The following is a 17,751-nucleotide window of genomic DNA, read 5'->3' on the forward strand; positions in this document are numbered from 1 at the left end:
TATAATCTGGGGGTCCGAGGGGAGTCCAACGCAGAAGGTTTGGTTGAAATCGGGCCGGTGGTTTTGGAGAAAATGACCAAAAACCAAACAGGCGATTTTAAAAAGAAGACAGGCGCGCGGTTTACGTTTTTTTTTTTGACCAAAATTAAAATTTTTCAATTTCTCCCAAACTCGGATATATCATCCGGGGGTCTGAGGGGAGTCCAACGCAGAAGGTTTGGTTGAAATCGGGCCGGTGGTTTTGGAGAAAATGACCAAAAACCAAACAGGCGATTTTAAAAAGACAACGTTTTTTTTTCTTTTTTGACCAAAAATTAAAATTTCTTCAAATTTCTCCAAACTCGGATATATCATCTGGGGGTCCGAGGGGAGTCCAACGCAGAAGGTTGGGTTGAAATCGGACCGGTGGTTTTGGTGAAAATGACCAAAAACCAAACAGGCGATTTTAAAATGACGACAGGCGCGCGGCTTACGGTTTTTTTTTTTTTTTACAAAAATTAAAATTTCTTCAAATTTCTCCAAACTCGGAAAATATCATTCTGGGGGTCCGAGGGGAGTCCAACGCAGAAGGTTTGGTTGAAACCGGGCCGGTGGTTTTGGAGAAAATGACCAAAAAACCAAACAGGCGATTTTAAAAGACGACAGGCGCGCGGCTTACGTTTTTTTTTTTTTTGACCAAAAATTAAAATTTCTTCAAATTTCTCCAAACTCGGATATATCATCTGGGGGTCCGAGGGAGTCCAACGCAGAAGGTTTGGTTGAAATCGGGCCGGTGGTTTTGGAGAAAATGACCAAAAACCAACAGGCGATTTTAAAAAAGACGACAGGCGCGCGGCTTACGTTTTTTTTTTTTTGACAAAAATTAAAATTTCTTCAAATTTCTCCAAACTCGGATATATCATCTGGGGGTCTGAGGGAGTCCAACGCAGAAGGTTTGGTTGAAATCGGGCCGGTGGTTTTGGAGAAAATGACCAAAACCAAACAGGCGATTTTAAAAAGACGACAGGCGCGCGGCTTACGTTTTTTTTTTTTTTGACCAAAAATTAAAATTTCTCCAAACTCGGATATATCATCTGGGGGTCCGAGGGGAGTCCAACGCAGAAGGTTTGGTTGAAATCGGGCCGGTGGTTTTGGAGAAAATGACCAAAAAACAAACAGGCGATTTTAAAAAGACGACAGGCGCGCGGCTTACGTTTTTTTTTTTTTTTGACCAAAAATTAAAATTTCTTCAAATTTCTCCAAACTCGGATATATCATCTGGGGGTCCGAGGGGATCCAACGCAGAAGGTTTGGTTGAAATCGGGCCGGTGGTTTTGGAGAGAAAATGACCCAAAAACCAAACAGGCGATTTTTAAAAAGACTGACAGGCGACAGGCTTACGTTTTTTTTTTTTATTTGGACCAAAAATTTAAATTTCTCCAAACTCGGATATATCATCTGGGGGTCCGAGGGGAGTCCAACGCAGAAGGTTTGGTTGAAATCGGGCGGTGGTTTTGGAGAAAATTGACCAAAAACCAAACAGGCGATTTTAAAAAGGACGACAGGCGCGCGCTTACGTTTTTTTTTTTTTTGACCAAAAATTAAAATTTCTTCAAATTTCTCCAAATCTCGGATATATCATCTGGGGGTCCGAGGGGAGTCCAACGCAGAAGGTTTGGTTGAAATCGGGGCCGGTTGGTCTTGGAGAAAATGACAAAAAAACCAAACAGGCGATTTTAAAAGACGACAGGCGCGCGGCTTACGTTTTTTTTTTTTTTTGACCAAAAATTAATATTTCTTCAAATTTCTCCAAACTCGGAATGTCATCTGGGGGTCCGAGGGCAGTCCAACGCAGAAGGTTTGGTTGAAATCGGGCCGGTGGTTTTGGAGAAAATGACCAAAAACCAAACAGGCGATTTTAAAAAGACGACAGGCGACAGGCTTACGTTTTTTTTTTTTTTTTGACCAAAAATTTAAATTTCTCCAAACTCGGATATATCATCTGGGGGTCCGAGGGGAGTCCAACGCAGAAGGTTTGGTTGAAATCGGGCCGTGGTTTTTTGGAGAAAATGACCAAAAACCAAACAGGCGATTTTAAAAAGACGACAGGCGCGCGGCTTACGTTTTTTTTTTTTTTTGACCAAAAATGAAAATTTCTTCAAATTTCTCCAAACTCGGAAATATCATCTGGGGGTCCAAGGGGAGTCCAACGCAGAAGGTTTGGTTGAAATCGGGCCGGTGGTTTTGGAGAAAATGACCAAAAACCAAACAGGCGATTTTTAAAAAGACGACAGGAGCCGCGGCTTACGTTTTTTTTTTTTTGACCAAAATTAAAATTTCTCCAAACTCGGATATATCATCTGGGGGTCCGAGGGGAGTCCAACGCAGAAGGTTTGGTTGAAATCGGGCCGGTGGTTTTGGAGAAAATGACCAAAAACCAAACAGGCGATTTTAAAAAGACGACAGGCGCGGGCTCACGTTTTTTTTTTTTTTTTTTTGACCAAAAATTAAAATTTCTCCAAACTCGGATATATCATCTGGGGGTCCGAGGGGGGAGTCCAACGCAGAAGGTTTGGTTGAAATCGGGGCCGGTGGTTTTGGAGAAAATGACCAAAAACCAAACAGGCGATTTTAAAAAGACGACAGGCGCGCGGCTTACGTTTTTTTTTTTTTTTGACCAAAAATTAAAATTACTTCAAATTTCTCCAAACTCGGATATATCATCTGGGGGTCCGAGGGGAGTCCAACGCAGAAGGTTTGGTTGAAATCGGGCCGGTGGTTTTGGAGAAAATGACCAAAAACAGGCGATTTTAAAAAGACGACAGGCGCGCGGCTTACGTTTTTTTTTTTTTTGACCAAAAATTAAAATTTCTTCAAATTTCTCCAAACTCGGAAATATCATCTGGGGGTCCAAGGGGAGTCCAACGCAGAAGGTTTGGTTGAAATCGGGCCGGTGGTTTTGGAGAAAATGACCAAAAACCAAACAGGCGATTTTAAAAAGACGACAGGCGCGCGGCTTACGTTTTTTTTCTTTTTTTACAAAAATTTAAATTTCTTCAAATTTCTCCAAACTCGGAAATATCATCTGGGGGTCCGAGGGGAGTCCAACGCAGAAGGTTTGGTTGACATCGGGCCGGTGGTCTTGGAGAAAATGACCAAAAACCAAACAGGCGATTTTAAAAAGACGACAGGCGCGCGGCTTACGTTTTTTTTTTTTGACCAAAAATTAAAATTTCTTCAAATTTCTCCAAACTCGGAAATATCATCTGGGGGTCCGAGGGGAGTCCAACGCAGAAGGTTTGGTTGACATCGGGCCGGTGGTCTTGGAGAAAATGACCAAAAACCAAACAGGCGATTTTAAAAAGACGACAGGCGCGCGGCTTACGTTTTTTTTTTTTGACCAAAAATTTAAATTTCTTCAAATTTCTCCAAACTCGGATATATCATCTGGGGGTCCGAGGGGAGTCCAACGCAGAAGGTTTGGTTGAAATCGGGCCGGTGGTTCTTGGAGAAAATGACCAAAAAACCCAAAACAGGCGATTTTAAAAAGACGACAGGCCGCGCTTACGTTTTTTTTTTTTTTTGACCAAAAATTAAAATTTCTCCAAACTCGGAAATATCATCTGGGGGTCCGAGGGGAGTCCAACGCAGAAGGTTTGGTTTGAAATCGGGCCGGTGGTCTTGGAGAAAATGACCAAAAACCAAACAGTGCGATTTTAAAAAGACGACAGGCGCGCGGCTTACGTTTTTTTTTTTTTTGACCAAAAAATTAAAATTTCTCCACAACTCGGAAATATCATCTGGGGGTCCGTGGGGAGTCCAACGCAGAAGGGTTTGGTTGAAATCGGGCCGGTTGGTTTTGGAGAAAATGACCAAAAACCAAACAGGCGATTTTAAAAAGATGACAGGCGCGCGGCTTACGTTTTTTTTTTTTTTTTTTTTTGACCAAAAATTAAAATTTCTTCTAATTTCTCCAAACTCGGATATATCATCTGGTGGTCCGAGGGGAGTCAAACGCAGAAGGTTTGGTTGAAATCGGGCCGGTGGTTTTGGAGAAAATGACCAAAAAACCAAACAGGCGATTTTAAAAAGACGACAGGCGCGCGGCTTACAGGTTTTTTTTTTTTTTGGCCCAAAATTAAAATTTCTTCAAATTTCTCCAAACTCGGAAATATCATTCTGGGGGTCCGAGGGGAGGCCAACGCAGAAGGTTTGGTTGAAATCGGGCCGGTGGTTTTTGGAGAAAATGACCAAAAACCAAAACTGGCGATTTTAAAAAAGACGACAGGCGCGCGCTTATGTTTTTTTTTTTGACCAAAAATTTAAAATTTCTTCAAATTTCTCCAAACTCGGATATATCATCTGGGGGTCCGAGGGGAGTCCAACGCAGAAGGTTTGGTTGAAATCGGGCCGGTGGTCTTGGAGAAAATGACCAAAAACCAAACAGGCGATTTTAAAAAGACGACAGGTGCGCGGCTTACGTTTTTTTTTTTTTGACCAAAAATTAAAATTTCTTCAAATTTCTCCAAACTCGGATATATCATCTGGGGGTCCGAGGGGAGTCCAACGCAGAAGGTTTGGTTGAAATCGGGCCGGTGGTTTTGGAGAAAATGACCAAAAAACCAAACAGGCGATTTTAACGAGCGGCCAGGCTGCACCTGCCCTGTTCTATTTATAGACTTTGATAACGAGCTGGCCCCAACAGCTGGCCACTGCACACAGAGCAGAGCAGAGCAGAGAGATTTGTGCTCTGAGCAGCTTCCGAAAACAGCCCAGAAAATGAGAACCGTACCTCTTATCAGAATGTGGCCATGACTACTGGGGCAAGGAGACCTTCCTGAGCACATTGATGTGCATTAAATGTTTGTAGGGCAAAAACTTTTCTCAGGGTCGCAAGGTAGAAAAGGGGGGCATTTCTGTTTTTCTAAAAAAATCAGCTCCTAGTTTTATATTGAAGTGGATGAGCCACTGGAGCGGGTCTAGCTGCACAATTAGGCTCATAGAGACAAGTCTGTAAGTCTGTCTGCTGTTTTGAGCATATCAAATGAGACACGACAAGTGTGGCTACAAACCAGTGAGGAAATCATGTGTCTAGAGTTTAATTTGTGGCCGTGCTGGCAATTTATCCAGAAAAAATCCTGAATGTTTTTTCGATACCTCTCACTCTAGCGATGATGTCACTCACTCTAAGCTCTGCTCGTTAGACGCAACACACACCCATTATAAAGCTGGATTTTGTCAAAAAACGTAATGATTTTAAAGCGGCCAAATATCAGAAACTGTTGAAGATATCAATAAGCTGAGTCATAGAGGAATACTTAAGAAGTTTGTCTACAGCTCAGAATTTGAATGAAGTCTCTAGCTGAAAGTATGTGGACACTTTAAAGGCTGAAAGAAGTAAGAAGATTTGAAGAGTTTCAAGACTGTTCCAATGCATTCTCTATGGGGAAAAAAAATCAGAAATAGTTGAATATTGCAAAAAGTATGAATAGTTGAAAAGAGAAAAGACATAGCACACCTGTCCTGAAAAGGCTGAACATTTTGATATTTGAATTGTTGAAATAGCACAAAGTAATGACCAGATTCATACAGTGTCTTCATATCTATTTATTTTACACAAATGAAGACCAAGTGAGCATTTATCTGACAAGACCCTTGTTGAAAGTGTAGTAAGTTTTTGTTGGATTAAGAAAAGTAATAAGTGGGTTTTTAAAAAAGATAAATAAGACTTAAAAATCACTATCAATAGCATGTCTTCCAATAAAGAGGTTTAAGCAGCTGAAGGAGAAACAGAAAGTCTTTGTGGCTTGCACGTGCCAACACAAACGAAGATCCTCTTCAGGTGTTCAAATTGTTTTTGTAAGATAAACAACAAGGTCACTCAGGTGAGAATGACAAGGATGTTTATTTTAATAGACAGACATGTTGGCAGAGAGACTCCACACTGTATAAGCCAGTGTTTTTCAACCTTGGGGTCGGGACCCCACATGTGGTCGCCAGAAATTGAAATGGGGTCGCCTGAAATGTGTTGTAATTGATTAAAAAACAAACAAACTTACTGATAAAGATATATATATTTAATAAATTATTATTGTTTTTAAAAATTTGACTAAAAACACCACAACTGTATTCTATACTTTCACTTTTTCGAATATTAATCGAGTTCAAACAAAATACAGCATATAAAAATATCTGAGCTGGCACATCGTGATTGTGGGGTCGCCAGTAATTTGTGATGTCAAAATGGGGTCACAAGCCAAAAAAGGTTGGGAACCACTGGTATAAGCTCTCTGTAGTGAACGTGGAGAAGGAAAGGTGGTACTGCCCTCCAGTGGTTATAATATGTAACATCACAGTGCTGCAGGGTAAATACACACAGGCTGAAGATGCATTATGTTCAACCGTACAGCAGTTTATGGCTTTACACAATGCTGTCATTTTAAAGGGACATTAATGAGGCACCTGCTGTAGAAATAAGGGGAAGTTGGTGTGGGGTTTATATATTGGAGGAGCTTTATACCTATGTTATGTCATCAGGGTTATTATGGTCTGGGGTTGAGACCTTTGACACAGACAATATGGGAGATGTTTACTCTGAAACATAGGAAAAGAAGATCTAAGGAAATTCTGCTTTCTGTTCCATTATGGATTTAGATGGACTGCACCTTTAACTTCTTTTCAAGTGCAAAGGCACGTGTAAAGGGTTAAGCCAAATTAAAGTGATATACCAGGTTCATAAAACAGAGTTACGTAAAAGACACCTGCCCATACAATATTTTATTATTGCTGATTAACTTTCAAACCCTCATGGACAAGGAAATCGCATACATCACAATAATCAATCAAGATAAGCCCGAGGTCATATCACTGGGGGTGATAAAGAGCAGTTTGTTTTAATCTCCCCCATTAAAGTGCACAAGCACAAAAACAGATAAAGTCTGGCTCTGTGCAATAAGAATATTCAATCATTTATGGGTTTCTCCTCTTCTCTTTCTACGCTTACGTTGTGTGCACCAAGGCAGAGGATTAAATTATAGAAAGGACAAGAGATGAATAGATAGGAGGGCAGATAAGGAACAGGACAAGAAAAGATAAAATGTCTGCAAAGGTTTCTTGTCATCCAGGTCACTGGAAAACCAGAGAGTCTGACAAATCCTCTTGAATGAGGATTCAGGACCGTCCAGTTTGCTTCATCTTACTGCTGTTAGTAATTATAAAATGAGACAAAATCAATGGGAGGCTAAAAATAAAAACGTCAGGGCTCTTTCTATCTGAACTCAACTTTATTTAGTGCACTTTCTCCCCCCTCTCAACTCTTTGCCTGAGCTTTGTGGAGCCGTTATCACCTGGCCAGATAGTGCTCACTGATATCTGAAGGAGGGTGTCACTCAGCTGAACCTTAAACCTTCCTTTTGATTATATAATCTCAATTAGAGGAGGTCCCTCGGCTACTAACAGAAGTGTCTGTACCTTTACCTGGCCTCTGCTGCACTGTCAGCTCCTCTGATGGTTCAGCCTGCCTGTGCTGCTACTACTGCTGCTGCTGCTGCCAGGGCACAAGCACATAGAAGCTGCACAGACTCGCACACGCCACAACCACAGAGACAGAAGGAGAACAGGCTGCCAGGCTGCCAGGCAGACTCACAGTCGGACGGAGAGGAGCGCACATAACCATGGGCTGCTGCAACAGAAGGTGTGGGCTGTTAGCCGGAGCTGTGATTGGGGCGGCGGTAGCCATCCTGGGAGGTGTTCTGATCCCAGTGGGGAACAGCATCATTGAGGGGACAGTGAAGAAGGTATGGTGCTCCAATTTCACCCGGGGTCGGAGGATATGGGGAGTGACAGAGTGTATGTGTGTGAGTGTGTACGCAGAGATCAAGGTGAATCAGGAGAAACGGGAAGGCAAAAGCGGCGTGCGCTTTTTGAGAGCTGCTTCATCTGGTAAACAGGAATCTGTGCTGAAAGCCAAGTCCTGCTTTCATCCATCAAAAGAAGATCAGCTGTGATTCATTTTTAGAAACTGAAGAGAGAAAATTAGCGATTGAGACATTTTTGTTTTTTCTGGAAAAACAAACAGAGCATCCACCTAGTTCATGTATCAGCAGGGCAGCTGGCCTGCTGACAGTCTTGAGGCATGTTAAAAATAGACTGTCTGTGTCTGTGGGGTTTAGGAAGCCGTCATTGAGCCTGGAACAACAGCTCACGAGAACTGGGTGGCTACAGGGGCAAAGGTGTACAGGCAGTTCTGGTTTTTTGACGTGAAAAACCCTCAAGAGGTTGTAAAGAATGGCACCACTCCAGTGGTTTCGGAAAAAGGTCCTTACACATACAGGTAAGGTCAAGTTGTTTACTTCTTTTAGCTTTGCTTTAACACAGTGTGCCTCAGACTTTTGAGATGTACTCTCACTCCGTCATGCTTCATCTGATGACATTTAACATACAAGAAAAATGTCTTCTCTTCCCGCATCCAGTACAAGATATCTTCCCAAAAAGAACATCACGTTCAACCCAAATAATACTGTCGCCTTCATGCTGCCTCAAGGCGCCATCTTCGAGCCATCTATGTCAGTGGGGCCAGAGGAAGACAATATCACCACCCTCAACCTGGCTGTGGCTGTAAGTTGAGTGTCACCCCATGGCACGGTGATTTCCAACTTGATTCAGTCCAGCTGTTAAAGAGTTACTGTTACCTACTGTTCCATGACCTACACAATTCACACTGCGCTGCCCTGTGGTGGTGGGCTGCTTTGGTCTGATGCCACTGGTTTTAGCGATGTTTCCAGAACTTTTCGGCTTTTGACAAGGTGTTTTTGAGCTGTGAGACGTTTAAAAAGACATTTTCTCTCACAAGGTTGTTCCTTTTTATCACACAGAGCTGAAAACTAGCCTGAATTTTGCAAGAAATTCTGCAGAAAAACAGCAGCCTGTATGGTTCACATAGGCTGTTAATAAAGAAGGGCATATCCTCTGTGATGTGACCCACTGGTTTCTGAAGAGTGGTTTTGAAGCTCAGAGTGGGCTGCTGCACCGTCACCATCTTGGCATCATGGCAGATTTCACTTAACTCCCAGATAATCCCCAAAATGGGCAAAGAAAGAGGAGGGGCATGTGCAGAGCTGAGACTCTGGTACAAGCATTTGTGGCAAGCATGTATGCTCACCCACCTGTCACTCAAATCTACCATGCTATTAATTATTCATAACTTTTAGTCTATAACATAAGTCTTAATGAGATTTATACAGTTATTAAACATTCACTATAATACATTTGGTATGGAGAAGGAAATTAGCTTTGGAGAGTAAAACTGTTTTCACACCAGGCTGTTAACATACTCCTGGTGTAATCTGCACTGAATTTTACCATAGTCTATGGGAATTGAAGAACTGCAGTTTCTATGATGTAGTCTACTGTTTTAAAGATATAGCTACTATTCTACAGACTTGATTAGGCTATGCAACAAAGACACCAAAAATGTTTAAGACAATTTGCTGTATTTTGCATTTTCAAATTCTTGCACAGTGGCATGCAAAAATGAAAATGCCAGAAAGTTGCCTGAGATGTAGTGTAGGGTATAGTTAAGATGTCTAATGTAGTTTTGTTTTCCGTATGCTTGGTTAGCTGGCAAGTTACACCAAAGCTAATGAGCATATAGCTGAATAAGCAAATAGGCTACACCATGCTAAATTCTGTTTACGTGGACATGTAAAGGCAGCCATTGGTTAGCTGATTCATTCTCTAGAAGTTAGCTAATATGTGCTAATTTGTGCTACTTTAGGTCAGTAACAAGGATTTAAGACAATGTAATGTCTTCTACATGTTGTTCAGCCTTGTGTTTTCTACATCCCCTGGCTACTAGACTGTAGCCTACAGTATTTGGCTACTACTACCAGGCTACTACAGGTGCAAAGTCAGCCACAATCATTAGCATAATCTTAGCCATCCTGAACATGCAAGTAAATAAAATTAGCAAAATTGCTGAAGTAGTTTTTCTGCAGGATTTTTAGGGTAGATTCAAAAGTAAGTGGAAATTATGTGTAGCCAGAAATCATGAACTAGAGACGTCATAAATTTACAATGGCAGTTTTGGGAACATGTGTACGTTTATCTTTCAGGAGGAGGCTTACTTGTAATTGTACAGTATACCGGCCATAAAAGTGGATTATTTTCTGTCTTATCTCCTGAAGCAACAGCAGCAGTTGTGTGCACAGCAGTTTTTTGTGTTGTGCATGTGTATCAGTCTGGACCCATACTGTTGCACTTTTTAAACTGACACCAACACTCATGAATAAATTATAACTTGCTGATCTTGTTCCAAAATGTTTTTGTTTTTTTTCCTGTCAGGGTGCTTATTCGCTGATAGGTCATGGATTGCTCGAGATTCTGATACAGACCAGCAAATCCTCCTTGTTCCAGTACCGCACAGTCAAGGAACTGCTGTGGGGTTACAGAGATCCCATGTTGCTTTACAAAGTCTTGGGCCTGTTTGTTCCTGTAAGTGAACACATATTTTAGCTTTATTTTTTTGTGACACTCCAGAAACGAGATGATTTAATTAACTGAACATTTGTTCTTTAGTACAATGGCACCTATGATGGCCCCTATAATGTCTTCACCGGAAAAGACGACATCTCCAAAGTGGGAATTATTGACAGGTGGAAGGGAGAGAGGTGAGGTGAAGGGACGATCTCATTGTGTTGTGATATTTTAAGCTGTTGAATGAAATCTGCATCTTGATAAGTTTGTTTGTTCATGTATTTATTTTAATTTTATTAAAAAAAACTAAAAAAACTTTAATATGTAATTTTACAAATTTGTCGAATTTCTCCCAAACAGGAGTTTACCTTTCTGGAATGACACATACTGCGACATGATCAACGGCACAGGTGGAGCTTGTGCTAAATGTCTTCTTAAAGCTGCATATATGTTTTTTTTCTGAACGCCACTTAAAACACACCTTACTGACCTTGTTTCCTCTCCTCTTCTTCTTCAGATGCCTCCTCCTTCCCTCCCTTTGTAGACAAGAAAAAGCCTCTATATTTCTTCTCGTCAGACATCTGCAGGTGATAAAAGGATTTAAGTCTGTGGGAGTAATTTCATCTGATTTAATCAAACTGTCTGACTTCTTTCCTCTCAGTAACCACTAGAGGTCAGAGCCTTCCAATACCATAAACCATAGTCTTCTTACTTGAGTCAGTCTGATTTAAGATCAAGTCCTTAAAGATTCGTGAAATCACCTGTGTTGTTTTATCCTCAGGTCCGTGTCGGCCGGCTACGAGGAGAGTTTAGATCTCAAAGGGATTGAGGTGTACCGCTTCGCCCTCCAGCCATCCACCATGGCCTCCCCTACGGTCAATCCAAGCAACAGATGTTTCTGCAGAGATCCAGTCACCACCAAGAACTGCACCATGGCAGGAGTACTGGACATCAGCTCTTGTAAAGGAGGTCAGTTTGCATTTGGTTTACTGTGCGTTCACACCAAAAGCTTCCAAAGCGTCAAAACGCCGGAAGTCAATTCATTTTCAATGAGAGCCTTCCAAAGCGTCCAAAGCGTCACCAGACGAGAAGTTGAGCCCTGGTTAACTTTAGGTTAATTAGCTATGACGCGGTTCGGCGGCAACCTGTCAGAATAGAGATGTCCGTCGGCTGCCTTTTTTTTCTTTTTTTGTATTTCGGCTCCCCAATGACCAGCGCGATCGAACTTTGACGTCAGTCACATGACGAGCGGCCAAAGCGGCTGATATTTGCCGTTTTGGAATGAATTGACTTCCGGCGTTTTGACGCTTTGGAAGCTTTTCGTGTGAACGCACAAATTGCTCTGTAAAGTGACATTGAGACTTATCAATGTTTTCTTGTCGTCTGAACAGGAACTCCTATCTACATCTCTCTGCCCCACTTCCTTCACGGCAGTCCTTCCCTGCGACAGTCTGTTCTGGGTCTCAATCCTGATGAGAAGCACCATAAAACCTTCCTTGACGTAGAACCTGTGAGAGACTGGAGACGTTCATCTGCGTGATCTTTGACTTGAAGGGGCAGCGACTCCGACACTAATGAATTTTTGTGGTGTTTTTCCTCCCAGACGACCGGGTTCACCCTGCGGTTTGCAAAGAGAATTCAAGTGAATATGATGTACGGACCATCAAAAGTCATTACGTAAGTTCTCTTTTAGCTTTTAAATAGAAAACCTTTTGGGAAATACACTTAAATTTGCTTTCTTGACTGGAGTCAGAGGACACTGGTAGCTTAGCAAAGAGACTGAGGACAGGAGGAATCAGCCTGGTTCTGTTTAACAGAAACAAAATCTGACCATGCACCAGGCTCTTTAAATCTCACTAACATGATGGGGAGAGAAAAAAAAGCCTGTATATGTTTCAAAATTGCAATTTGTGGTTGAGCTGGTTTTGCAAATTATTTTTTGGACCGCTAAGAAAACTGCTAAACTTCCCTTTCTTTGGCTGTAGCTCCATATTTAGCATGCCATCTATCGTGTCATCTGACTAACCTCCAGCAAGAAAACAAATGCACTTTTTTTTTTTAAGACAGAAACATGCACTGGAGGCCAACTAATCAACTCTTTTCCACAGGGTTCTTAAGAAAGTCAAGGATTATACCATATTCCCTATTGTTTGGATGAATGAGGTAAGATAAAAATAGAGCCTTGCAGTCAAGAAGTGCATTGTCTGTTTGCTCGTATTTGCATGTTAATCAGTCCTCTCTCTCTCTCTCCGTCTCCTCTGTGTAACCAGACGGCGACGCTGGATGATGAAACAGCAGACATGTTTAAGGCGGAGCTCACCTCCCGTATCCAGATGTTGGAGACGACACAGCAGGTGCTGCTGGGCACAGGTGTGGCCATCTTCGCCCTGTGCTTCATCTCTTACTGTGTGGTGAGGCGGCGTGATTCCATTATGGTCTAGTGTGAATGCATCGGTGTCTGCTGCTGTATGGACGCTGCGGGCATCGTGCATTTCAGCTGCTTTGGGACATCAAACCTTTTTGATATAGACTTGCACTTTTTTATAATTTTAGTGTTATTTCTAATGTCATACTTCCTTTGATACAATGCAAAGGGGGTGAAAACTGTGATTTTGTAAAGCTCCAGAGCTTAATTATTTTGCAGAGTATATTATTTAAAGTGCTAACACTGTAACATCAACTCAATCAGGTATTTCTATAGGCGGAGCAGGAGGAGAATCCTTTAACTGTCAGGTTAATCATCCGAAAACAGAGGAAAAATTAATTAGTTTGACATCCTTAAAAGAAAAAGAGAGAGAGAAATGTACATTAATTATTTCTTGCACAAATGTTCATATTCTTTGCTGAACCAATGTCTTCAAGATGAATAAAAAGCTGACAGAGTGAGCTTTCACTGGGCGTCCTGCCTCGAGTATTGGATTGTTCTTTCCTTGCACCATGCAGGCTATCAAAACTGATCCGCCCCCCCACCCCTCCACCCCAAAAAGCCCAAAATACAGCTGAGACTGTCCGGCTGCTGCTGAAACAAACCTCTGCATTGTGCACAGCGAAGCAAAATTATTCAGTTTCCTCTTTACCTTGAGTGGCCCATAAATCAAAGAGTGTAATAAAAATAGGCAGCGGCATGATTATGCTGTGGTTATGAATGGCGCTTGGGTTTGTTTGGTGAGAAAGCAGTATTTCAGCCCAGCAGGAGGCCTCTCTTCGGTTTTACGGGTTTTAAATGACCCTCAGCAGACTCCTGGGTGTCTTTGATTTTACTGTATGGCCCCCGATCATATATTTCACACATATCAGGGAGTGTTTCATTGAAATGAAAACAGACAAGTCTTACTCACCAAATCCATCTGTGGCTTTGCAATTTGCAACTTTGGGGTGTCTGAGGCTCTATGCACTGAGCTTTGAAATTTAGGAAGCGAGTTTCAGCTTGAAAACCTCAACCCTACTAAGCTACCACATATTAAACCCATACATTATCCTGCCTGTAATAAGAGTAGTCTGACAATTTCCGAAGTAAACTCACTTGCTCCGTGAGGTTGATAGCATCCGCTTGCCTGTATGATAAATGTAAGGCTACCACAAGCCGCCTGCTAGCTTACCGTAGCTAAAAGACTGTAAATGCAGGGGAAACAATAGGTGGGCTATGACAGAAACATACTGGTTTCCCTTTTCATCTAATTCATGGCAATAAAACCAAACAGTTGCATTTCCCAAACTGTCAAACTATTCCTTAGCAAAGTTCAAAAGTCAGAATATGATCATATATCTATAATGCAGACAGAGGGAAAATGTAGTGGCCGATAACAGAAACAGGAAGTTCACATATTGAGTAATTACACTAATAAAAACATGGTCTGACAATAGAATATATGGTTTTTAAACAGAGATGCATCTGAACAGATTTATTCAGGCTATCATGACATTAATAAATAGAAATACATATGTTTCATAACACTGAAATTACACTGAGCTGCAGCTGACACGATGCTGGTCACACAGTTTTATTAATCGCGGGGCAGAGATCTGCGCGAGGGAAGGTACGACTAGGAAGTCTTTTCTGAGAATGAAAATAACACTACTGTATGTCTCCACAATTTGCAGATACAGTCGGAGTTAGTGGGTGAAGTATGTCGGATTTATGTACACAGTGGAAACACATTTTCACAAAAACTTGGCACGTTAAATTAAAAAAACAAAAGAAAAAAACAGGACAAAAAACAAACACACAAGAAAATACTCTGTACACAAGCAACAAACAATCTATCTACATTAGCTATGCTTCCAAAAAAAAAAAGTCTATTCACATATGTCAAATGGCCTATCACAGACTATCACTGACAGTTACTACGTCTGAATTAACAGTATGTCCACTGTAGAAAACTGTAGATCAAAAGAAGGAAACTGCCGTCCATTATTTACTGTACCTGAAGGAGGAAAAAACTAAAAACAATGTGCATATATCTGCTAGTTTGTTTTCTCAAATCTAACCCAGGCAAAGGATTAAAGCAATAATTGGATGTTTTAGTAGGAATACGCTCATTTGCTTTCTTGAAGAAAAGATTGACACCACTTGTGTGTCTGTACCGTATAATTAGGATGCGACCGGTTTAGCATGAAGATTGAAAATGGGGCAAAGCGCTGGCCTGGCAGGTTTTCAAAATCAAGATTTAGTTTTCAGTTTTACGAGCTTCAGAGGTGCCGTCTGATGGATTTTTTAAAAGCCTCACATAGAGCCCAGCTAGCTGTCCCCTCATTTTCAGTCTTTGTGCTAAGCTAAGCTAACAAGCGTTATGTTCAGTGGCTAAAAGCGGCGTCAATCTTCTTTAGCAAATAAACTCATTTTCCAAAAAAAAACCTTGAACGCTTCCTTCGAACCACATCTCTCGTTACTGATAAATCTCTTAACACATGCGTTTGTGCTGGATAAAAATAAAATTATGACACAGACACAAAACGCAGCTAAAATTACAGTGAGGCACATTCTCGTACATGTATGTCTGAGTAATAGGAATAAATATAGGACACATCATGTAAGGTGTGTGCATCTGTTTGAATAACAACGTCTGCTCTGGATCAGGTTTGGTCTTTGAACAAAGAACTTGTTCTTTTTTCTTTTTTAATAAACCTTACAGCACTATGATGTAATATAACTTATAGACAGTATCTGAGACTTTCCTCAAAAAGTGGTGTTTTATTACACGCGACATGTGCCCACTGACCTCTGTAGTTTTCACTGAATAGAGAGAATAATTTCGTTAGTTAAAAAGTAAAAATCCTAATGTGAGGAGAGTAAAATGCTACTATAACACTTAGCTTAAAGGGAGAGAGCACCCACTGCCAAACATGCATCTGTCTCCCTTTTGTCCCTTTTCAATCCCCTCTATTTATCACTTTGATGCTAAACAAAGAACAAATCCTCCAACATCAGGCTGCTGCAACGTTTAAAACATGAGACACATGGTAATATCAGCCAATCGGTGGCCACAGTTTGTTAGCGGCGCCCAGAGCGGACTTGGGTTTGAGCTGTGACTGCGACAACAGACGAATGGCTTGTGGTTGCCTGTGCGTGTGGATTAGTGGATGTCACAGCCACCTGGTCACAGTACCTCATGCAAGAAGACGAAGAACAAGTAGAAGAAAAAAGAGAGATATTGCCAAACAAGAACTCCTCACACCCACCTCCTCCTCTTACTGTACATCCTCAGTGCAGCTCTGCAGTTTGAGATGAGAGGATTTTTTTTTAAAACTGCTCTGTAGGACTCAGGATTAGAGGAAGGTGTAAGTGTGTGTATTATGTGTGGGTGTGTGTCAGTGTCTGTAGCTGCCGGCTCCCTGAGTCACACCTCCGGGAGGTGATTGCGCCGGTTGCGGCTCTTCCTGCGATCCAGCAGGGGCTTCAGTTTGGCCAGGTCGCCCCTGAGCGGCCCGGGAGGCTGCGGCGGCTGCTGCTGCTGCCTCTGCTGCAGGCTCTGGAGCTCCCTCCTCTCTTTGCAGTACTGTTGTACGGCCAGGCTTTCGGCGGGGCTGAAGGCCGCCAAAAGGACCTTCGGGTGCAGGGAGCTGGCCCACGCCCAGGGCGACTTCTGTTTGTCCGTCAGCATGCTCACCATGGCCTCGCTCAGCACGCGCAGGCGGATCTTGGCCACGGTGCGCTTGAAGCCGTTCTCGGTGGTCAGGCAGTAGTACAGGCCCTGGTCGGACAGCTGCACCGAGCGGATCAGGAGGCCGTGCTCCGTCGACAGGACGCGGTCGCTCAGCTTCACCTGTGGTTGGCACAGTGAAGACGTGTCAAAACCTTATCCACATGGTTCATAGTAGAGAACTGGACCAGAGATTCTACTACTTTTACAGTTTCAAAGACAAAATGAGGTGTAAACAGACCTATGACAAACCAAAGGAATACTGTTCAGAAGAATAGTTTTCTATCTACCCAGTTAAAGGGCATTTCCAGTCGTAATCAATGTTTACCTCAGATATCAGGTCACCTATGATCAGTTCATTTCATACCATCCATACTCCCAACTGCAGCGTTTGGACGTTTACATTAGCTTTTGTTCAACAATCTATCGCTCCAGTCCGGACTAATTTTAAAGTTGTTCTGTGGTCGCAAGTAACGTCCTTTTGATCATCATTTAAATTTTAAAATTTGCTTTACAATTAAATTAAATCAAAATTACTGCGGCTTCCGTATTGTTCCTTTCCGGGTCAGAGAACAAACGCCTCAGAGTCCCTCTATGAGAGTCTCTGTTGTGTTCTGATTCTTGAACAAAAATGAATATAAACGTTGGGAGTATGGATGGTATGAGGTAAACATTGATATGCCCTTTAAGTCCATTTATTTATCTTTTAACCTTTTTTTGACCGGTTGGACCCTTGAGAGCAAAAACGACTGTTGTAAAGGTGATAGCATAAAAGTAATAACAAATGATTTAGATAATTAATATAAAATCTACATAAAACAATTATAAAAAAGAGAGATTACTGAATGAAGCAATAGAACAACAGAATTTCTGATACCGTTCTGCAAATGTGCCAAAAAATATGTTGGATAAGATAAGATAAGATACGATCTGCTGAAAATGTGCAGCTGCAACATTTGAAATCTGAAAAAGAACTTGACAACTCAGTTCAAAGGGAGTTGAAGTGTCAGTCAAACTGAGCTTGTGCTCATTTACATTGATTTCCTGAATAAAAATAAATAATAAAAATGTGAAAAATGTGATTATATAAGTGATATGAATCATGCTCTGTGTTCTGGATTGGAGTTTGTTTGCGTCATCAGTCATTCAGAGAAAGAGA

General features: G+C 41.7%; 2 protein-coding genes across 2 annotated transcripts in view; one reads left to right on the plus strand and one right to left on the minus strand.

Moving 5' to 3' along the window:
* Positions 1-7,414: 7,414 nt before the first annotated feature.
* LOC146962459 (platelet glycoprotein 4-like) lies at positions 7,415-13,350 on the plus strand. The gene is made up of 12 exons (XM_085769094.1): positions 7,415-7,775; positions 8,151-8,311; positions 8,451-8,595; positions 10,321-10,470; positions 10,555-10,646; positions 10,813-10,862; positions 10,970-11,039; positions 11,234-11,421; positions 11,844-11,962; positions 12,056-12,129; positions 12,561-12,615; positions 12,723-13,350. The coding sequence occupies exons 1-12, from the start codon at positions 7,653-7,655 to the stop codon at positions 12,891-12,893; spliced, it is 1,398 nt and encodes a 465-aa protein (XP_085625220.1). The 5' UTR covers positions 7,415-7,652; the 3' UTR covers positions 12,894-13,350.
* A 972-nt stretch (positions 13,351-14,322) lies between these two features.
* The window catches only part of sema3c (sema domain, immunoglobulin domain (Ig), short basic domain, secreted, (semaphorin) 3C), a 43,145-nt gene continuing 39,716 nt past the window's right edge, over positions 14,323-17,751 (minus strand). The window contains exon 18 of the mRNA XM_085769092.1: positions 14,323-16,715. Coding sequence (XP_085625218.1) covers positions 16,290-16,715 — 426 coding nt within the window. The 3' untranslated portion in view covers positions 14,323-16,289. The remainder of the gene's footprint in view (positions 16,716-17,751) is intronic.

Source organism: Trachurus japonicus, chromosome 23 (genome assembly GCF_045865225.1).
Source record: "Trachurus japonicus isolate A0001 chromosome 23, Traja_1.0".
Taxonomy (NCBI): Eukaryota; Metazoa; Chordata; class Actinopteri; order Carangiformes; family Carangidae; genus Trachurus; species Trachurus japonicus.